The sequence below is a fragment of the Sarcophilus harrisii genome, chromosome 2 (assembly GCF_902635505.1).
Source record: "Sarcophilus harrisii chromosome 2, mSarHar1.11, whole genome shotgun sequence".
NCBI classification, from domain to species: Eukaryota; Metazoa; Chordata; class Mammalia; order Dasyuromorphia; family Dasyuridae; genus Sarcophilus; species Sarcophilus harrisii.
Genome location: NC_045427.1, coordinates 247,686,388 through 247,693,940, shown reverse-complemented (window position 1 = coordinate 247,693,940; position 7,553 = coordinate 247,686,388). Strand labels below are relative to the sequence as shown.

The 7,553-nt window shown below is 44.5% G+C and overlaps 1 protein-coding gene across 4 annotated transcripts; it reads left to right on the top strand.

Moving 5' to 3' along the window:
- Positions 1-4,260: 4,260 nt before the first annotated feature.
- Positions 4,261-7,553, top strand: TMEM210 (transmembrane protein 210). Of its 4 annotated transcripts, none has more exons than XM_012554084.2 (3): positions 4,261-4,407; positions 5,775-5,925; positions 7,181-7,553. In XM_012554084.2, exons 1-3 carry the CDS (start codon positions 4,320-4,322, stop codon positions 7,473-7,475), a joined length of 534 nt encoding a protein of 177 aa, XP_012409538.1. In that variant the 5' UTR covers positions 4,261-4,319; the 3' UTR covers positions 7,476-7,553. The 4 variants fall into 4 exon arrangements, with proteins under 4 accessions (XP_012409538.1, XP_003757590.1, XP_031807757.1 ...); XM_003757542.3 differs by having other exon boundaries at positions 6,909-7,553; XM_031951897.1 differs by having other exon boundaries at positions 4,264-4,440; positions 6,909-7,553.

The following is a 7,553-nucleotide window of genomic DNA, read 5'->3' as shown; positions in this document are numbered from 1 at the left end:
CTCTTCCTAACCTCACCCTTTGCTCCCTTTCTAATGCTTTCACACTTTACTCCCCTCCACTTGCTGTTTGATCCACTTACACTGGCCTCCACATACAAGACACTGTCTCCCAAATCCAGACCTGGCACTGGTTGTTGTCTGTGTATGAATACTCAGCTCCCTCACTTCCGGCTTTTATTTTTCTTCAATATTCAGCTTAAGTCTCACCTTTTACAGGAGGCCTTTTCCAGTTTCCTTCATCCTCCTCCCACCCCCAGTACCTTTCCCTTTCATTATCTCCACACTTATCTATTTATTGGTGGTGGTTGTTCATCCTTGGTTCTTGAAGAACAATGATCTCATGAAGTAATGTCTTGACTTGCAAAGTAATTGGAATTATGAGACAGAACTACAGTTTTCAGCCTTATTTTCTTCTTCAGAGTCATCCCAAGTCTATTGTCAAAGACAAAAATCAAGACAGCTATTGATGGGTAGACATCATTAAGTGCTAAAAATATAAAAGCAAAAGAACAACTTAAAAATAAGCTAACCCCTGCCTTCAAGGAGCATACATTCTAAAGTGGGAGACAAGATACAAAATAAATTTCTTCCCCCCAAAAGGCCAAGGTCATCAACTACATCTATGTATTTATTCATTCATTTAGTTAATTAGTTTTCATATCTGCAGCACTTAGCAATGCCTAGTGCATAGTAAGAATTTAATAATCTTTGTTGACAATTAGCTAGCTGATTAATGTGCTCAATATTTCTAAGACTCTTAATGGCCAAAGTCTGGAAGGGTGCTTGGAGCAGGTGTATCACCTGAAAGTTTATTCCAGATTTGGTGAGTAAGCACTGTAACATTTATATACACCCATAAACACTTCCTGTTCTCGAGGAACAGGATTCTCTAGGATTCTTGTTTGCGTAGTTCCACCATTTTCACCCTGGACTTTGTTCCTTGGTTCAAATTTTCCTTTATTTCTACTAGAACTTCTGAATGGCCTTTTTCCTGTTTTTTAGTTAGGTCAATTGTGAGGCAGCTTAGCTGCAGAGCAGCTGAAGAATGGCCTTATATAGTGGAAATGGCAGGCACTCAGAAAAGCTAGGTTCAAGTCCCATTTTAGTCCTAACTAGGGGTAACTAGGTGACACAATGGGTAGAGAGCCCAAAGTCAGGAAGATTCATTTTTTTTAAAATGAAAATTCAGACACATACTGTGACTTTGGATAAGTCACTTAATATGTTTGTCTCCTCATTTGTAAAATGGAGATAAAAATAGCACCTACCTCCTAGAATTATTATGAGGATCAAATGAGATAATACTTTTAAAGGGCTTAGCATAATGCTTCATACATAGTAGGTGCTGTATGAATGCTAGCTATTATATATTGTTGTTTATTTTAGTCGTGTCCAACTCTTTGTGACTTCATTTGAGATTTTTCTTGGCAAAGACACTTGAATGGTTTGTTAATTCCTTCTCCAGTATTACATATTACTATTATATTAATATTATCATTGTATTATACCATGTGACCCTGGACAAAACACTTCTTACCTTTCTGGACCTCAACTTTCCCTCATGGGGAAATTGTGCATTGGTGAAAGTACTTCCTATTCTGAAGAAATGAATAGATTCTTTAAAGTATTTAAGTATTAGTTTATTAAATGTTTCCCTTATAACTACCTGGTGAGATGAGCAATGAAAATAATATTTTAATCTTGTAGGTGAAGAAACATACAGAAGAAGGCACATAAGAATATTGTTTTTTGAGAGACTCCTAGAAAGAATATAATTGCTCACTCTCTATGTATCCAGTCCTCTCTCTATTGACTTATGTTTAATTACTTTAATTTCAGCCTTAGAAATTCATTCTTTGAGTTACAGAATGTGTTAAAATGTTATATTAAATATAGTAAATAATGACAAAATAAAATACACCCCCCCCCAGATGTAGAATGGTTAGGGTGATCAATATTAATTAAGTATGAATTTGTTTATCAAGGCCTTTCCTCTTCCTTGCACAACCATGTGGAAGGGATGATAGGAGGTTGATAAGGGGAAAGGATTGAATTTTGTTTGGGAAGCAGGCAATAGGCAAAGAGATTAAAAAAGGGGAAGGGCATTCCTGATCTTGAGAGTAGCATGAATCTAAAGGAAGTGGGAGAGCAGAATGGGGGAAATGGGGTCTGGAGACTCCATACTATCTAAAGTGTAGATGGTATTAAAGAGGTTAGTGACAGTGCAGAGTTGTGGAATTCCCCTTTTGGTCAGAGGCGCAGATTTTTCGTGAAGGAATTTATGAACCTGAAATATTAGTGGCAAAAATGGAGGTTAGGATGCCAGTTTTACTAGGAAGCCTGACTTCTTCAGAGGCAAGTCCTATTAAGGAAATGGGGATTAGTGATGAGAAGAGAATGTCTATAGTGGGTAGGGTCCTACTTTGGACATTCTGCAAAGAAGTGATTTGAATTTGCCCTTTAAAAAGCAATCTTGAGGCTCGGGTTTCAGGTTGAAAAGAAAGCCAAAGTTCCCTGGCCTAGATGCTTATCAATATCTTGCCCAGATCTCCAACTGGAATTTCCTGAACAGAGTCTGGCATCTCCAAACGATCAATGGGGTGATTTGCCTTAGAAAGGCCCAGTCGAATGACAACCACTTAATGTGTCTTGCTTTCCAGGAGGGCCTGAGACTCGAATCTCCCTTCTTTACAGATCAAAAGGGAACACAGTTTCAGTGTTTATTTTACAGATTAAAAGGGGACAGTTTCTGAATGATAATTTTACAGATCAAAAGGGAACCCGGCTTCAGTGTTAATTTTACAGATTAAAGGGGGGCAGTTTCAGAATAATAATTTTACAGATTAAAAGAGAACACAGTTTCAGTGTTAATTTTATAGATTAAAGGGAGACAGTTTCAGAGTGATAATTTTACAGATTAAAAGGGGACAGTTTCAGAGTGATAATTTTAAAGGGAACACAGGTTTTTACAGAGTTTACCCACATCAGTATTGTAATGCCAGAGAAACTAAGGCAAGACAGAGATTGGGTTTTAATATTTTAATGTGGAGAATTTAGATTTGTCGGTTGAATGGGACTCATGCCCAAAAATCATTCGACCCTAATCGATTGTGGCAGAGACTTTTTATAGGACTTTTTTTAGCTACCCAGGATATATGGCCTGAGTAAGGCAGATAAGAGGGGAGAGAATACTGGGTGGGTGGGCAAGCCATAATTCCAGAAAAAGATCATAAATTGGTCCTGGCAGATGGGGATCAAGATAAGAAGGTTGAAGGCAGAAGACAGGGAGGCAAGGGGCAATACTCAAAAGGAGGGGGAGTTATCCCAACAAGGATTGAGATAAGGCACCTGGAGTTTTATAATATAATGGAATGGAGAGTGGCCAGAGCTTCAAGGTTCCTGACTCGATTTTTCCTAGTCCTAACGGCAAGGAGGGGGGTGGCCATAATCGTTTATTCAGGGCACAGAACACTAATTTTAATAATGAGATGAAGCAGAGGTAAGCAACGTGGATCTGTCTTCCTCCAATGATGTGAGTTGAAGTCACTGAGTCATTAAGCATGTGCTGGGGAGAGTGCTAAATGGAAGGGCACAAACCGGACCATGGGACAGAAAATTCAAGGACTCGGCCCACCCCCGACCCTGTCACATCCTTCATGAAATGAGAATTCCCAGGATTCAGGTTAGGATTGGTTTCAAGCTTTGCCACCTGGTTCCTCCTATTCCTCTTTTCTACTCTTGCTCTGAGATGACTCTAAAGTCTCCAACCATCCAGGTCTCCTTCAGCAAACCAGTTCTTTCTAGCAGTCAGCTGGCTGGGGGCAGATCCCCACAATTGCCCTCTTGTCTCAGACTTGGCAGTTAGTGGGGCCCTCTGAGGCAGGAAGGATAGGCAGGTACATTGTGTCCCCCTGGCTTGGGCCCAGTCCTTGTACCCTTCCCTGTGCTGCCTTGTGTGGAGGAGGAAAGGGATGGGCTGGGGAGGAGTGCTGTTACTATGGTTATAACTCAAGATTCATGGGAAGAAGAATGAAGTTCATGCCCTCTTCCCATCCTTCCCCTTGCCCTGAGCTCTCCTCTGAAGTCAAATCCATCCGGTAAGAAGTATATGATGACCTCTTGTCCTTTTCTCAAAGTGGGGGGAGAGGAGACTAGGGGAAGTCCCTACTTCCTGTGAGTCATCCTTCCAGGGACCCCTGGGCAGGAGGGACTGAACTGGGGGGAAGGGATTTAGCCTGGCCCTCCCTCCACTGTGAGGTCAGCACCTTCCGCCCGCCCCACCCTAGCCCAGAGCTGTCCACTGGGGCTGGGGGCTGGACATGTTCCCCCAACCCCAGCCTCCCTTAGGACGGGTCGGCAACATCTCGTGCCTGCTGCTCTTAGCTGTCAGCATCTCTTCAGCTGCAGGTGCTCTGCTGCTTCCTACCAGTGTGACATTGGGCAAGTTACTCAACTTCTCTGGGACTAGGATTCCTCTTTGTGCAAGGAGGAGTTGGACTTGATGACCTTCAAGGTCCCATTTCTGAATTCTGGAGAACCTGCTCTATTTCCCTCTCCCCATCACTCCTGGCTGTCCCAGAGAGAAAGGGTTCATTTCTGTGCTCCCTGACCCTGCGGCCTCCTAGTCCTGATGTGGGTGATGTAGACACCAGGTGATGATAGGTACCAAAAGGTGGGGTTCAGTCGTGAAGAGTTCACAGTGGCCATTCTTTGTGGCAAAAGGTGGATTCATGTAGGGGAAAGGTTACAGACAGAATGAAGGCAAATAATAGATATTGATAATGGTAAATATGAAATAGAGTGCGAGAGCATGCGAAAGACAAGTTCCTCAGTGGAACTCATGATTACCCAGTAGGAAGGGAGCACCCCATGAGGTTGGGGCATGCCCTTAGCTGGCAGGATAAACCTGAAAGGGACTCAGCACCCCAAAAGAGTAAGCTGTAAGGAGGAGAAAGTGGGGTTGGGAAGCATAGTGGAGTTAGGAGAGCTGCCACATGGCATGGGGGAAGGGGAAAGGAAAGACACCACAAAGCAAAGGGCTGTGGAGGACTGACCCAAAGGAAGGCAGCAGCCATGGGATAGCCCATAAGTAGAATTGATAGGGAAAGTTTATCCTCAGGGACATGACTGGGATTTCTGACAGGGGTTGGCAAGGGGAGGCTGCTCCAGACTTCTACAGAGGGTGGGTCTCAAGGGTTTTATGTAATTTGGATTTCAGACTGGAAGACCTCCCCAGAGGGTGGGACCCCTGGAGCTAACCTGATCTCTAGCAGAGCCTTCTGCCTGCTTGCCTCAGGGATCAATTCTTTTTTTTTTTTGCTGAGGCAATTGGGGTTAAGTGACTTGCCCAGGGTCACACAGACAAGAAGTGTTGTTTCTGAGGTCAAATTTGAACTCAGGTCCTCCTGACTTCAGGAATGTTGCGCTATCCACTGTGCCACCTAGCTGCCTCCTCAAGGAGCAATTCTTTAGTTTCTAGACCAACACGCTATTTGGGACCTCATCAGTTCTGGTCCCCTTTGCTGAGCCTCATATCTCCAATGCTGGCTCCTCTCCCCACTCCCAGTCCTCCCTGGGCTAGAGATGAAACCTATTGTCCCAGAGAAAGCCCATGGACCTGCACTGCCTCTAAGCAGGGGCATCAGGGTTTGAGGAAATAGAAAAAACTCCCCAGAGAGTACGGGGGTTCCTTGGCGTCCCTCCCTCTCTCCTCATTCCCTCCATCTAATATCCTCCTCCCCCTACGTTTGCTCTTGGTTTCTTTTTCCCTTCAGATACTCTCTCCATTGATGGAAAGCACTGTGAGTGTGGTCTGGGGATCAGCCGGGAGGCCCTGACCACCCTGCTCATTGTCCTGGGCGGCGTCAGCGTGAGCTGCTTCTCAGCCCTGCTCCTTGTGGTCGTCAGCATTATTCGGACCAAGAGGTATGTGGGCTGTGGTAGGACTTCTGGCTCTCTCAGTCGGCAGGGGGCACAGGAGGAGACTGGGGCCTTCCCAACCAAGCTGGCCACTGGCCATTTTAATGGGGATTAGATGCTCTAGTCATTGTCATGGGCAGCATGGATGGCCTTGAGGAGGGAGTATATGAGGATATGGGAAAGTATGTGGAGAGATATGGGAATATCTGGGGGAAAAGGCGGTTGTGGGAAGGATGTGGGAGGACTGGGTTATATAATACAGAGGGTAATATGAAGACGATGGATGATAAATGTGGAGAAGGTATTGGGATTAGTGGAGATGGAATATGGGCATACTATCTGGATTATATGGGAAGCTAGAATATAGAAGCAGGATGAGGATTATGTAGGGAGTTATTCTATACAGGCAGTGTGAACATTATGTTGGGTGTTCAGAATGGAGCATAGTGTTATGTAGAGGTAGAATTTGAGGCTGGTGTAAGGGTAATATGGGGATGGGAGTATTGGGATTATTTGGGGGAGGGAAATAGAGGATGTATATATGGGATCTGGAATAATGTAAGAAAGAGATTGACTAGAGAGAACACAGTATAAAACATAGGATTGGTATGGGGAATATATGAGAAAAAAAGGAACATAGGGGTGGCAAGGGGGTATCTGGGGGCTTGAGGATGTGTGGGAGAGAGGTAGAAAAAATACTTTTCGGATATAATATCCAGTTCAAGATCCTTCTGGTCTTTGAAATAGGCAGTAGGTGGGAAAGAGAAAGTTTCTCTGGGAAAGTGGGGCTGCTCCTCAATGTTCATGTCTCTCAGTGGCTTTGACAGTGCCCCAAAGCACTGGAGACAGCTGTATGAAAATTGAGTGATGGGGGCTTATCTCAGGGGGGCAAGCCTGGTAGGCTCCACGGGCTTATTGTCTGGGGAAAAGGGCAAAAGTTAAGCTACTTCTGGTTCCTCTCTTTCTTTCTCTCATCTTCTTTTCTAAAGGGACATTAGATCAGGCTTCACTTACTGATAAACCCTCTTTCCTTGTGTGCATACCTCCCATTGGTCCTCTGGAGGAGACCAAGCTTCCTTGTACTTGGTCACTCTTGGAGTGGGCAGCCTTCCCAACTTCTCTGTTATGATGCTGTGATGTGGGGCTTGGAACTGTAAGCGCACCCAAAGTTCTTTGCTGAGGGGTGGGCATCCGCCCATATGTGCCCCCTCCTTGCCCTTGACCCTCGACTTTGGCTGAAACACCGCTCACTCAATCATAGGACGTCATCTCAGTGTTTAGTGATGGGGAGCTACTCTCGAATGTGCCCACTATCTCACTGTATGCTACAAGGAAGCCACAGACACGTAACACCTGTGGAAATGGACCCAAAGAACAAAGGACATTGTGTGGCAGCCGACCCCTTAAATGTTCCATCAAAGAACTGTTTCATAGAGAGTTGTGAGATGGTTGAGTTGGTGGAGGTCTCTAAAGCCATGGAGGAAGTTCTGGAATTTCCAGTCTTGAAGAAACAACCAACACTGTCTTTGGAAGAGCCACCCTTGGAGGGCAATTGAGGAGGAAGTAGGATGGACGCTGAAGAGACGATGGGGAGAGGGGAAAAAAATTAATACATTTTTTTATCACTGTCTGGA

Bases quoted from the DNA above. Each gene is read 5' to 3' on its own strand.
- TMEM210 (XM_031951896.1), top strand. From the start codon at position 4,320: ATGTTCCCCCAACCCCAGCCTCCCTTAGGACGGGTCGGCAACATCTCG. The intron at 4,441-5,774 runs GCAAGTTACTCA...TTTTCCCTTCAG, and splicing joins TCCTACCAGTGTGACATTGG to ATACTCTCTCCATTGATGGA. The intron at 5,926-7,180 runs GTATGTGGGCTG...ACTCAATCATAG, and splicing joins AGCATTATTCGGACCAAGAG to GACGTCATCTCAGTGTTTAG.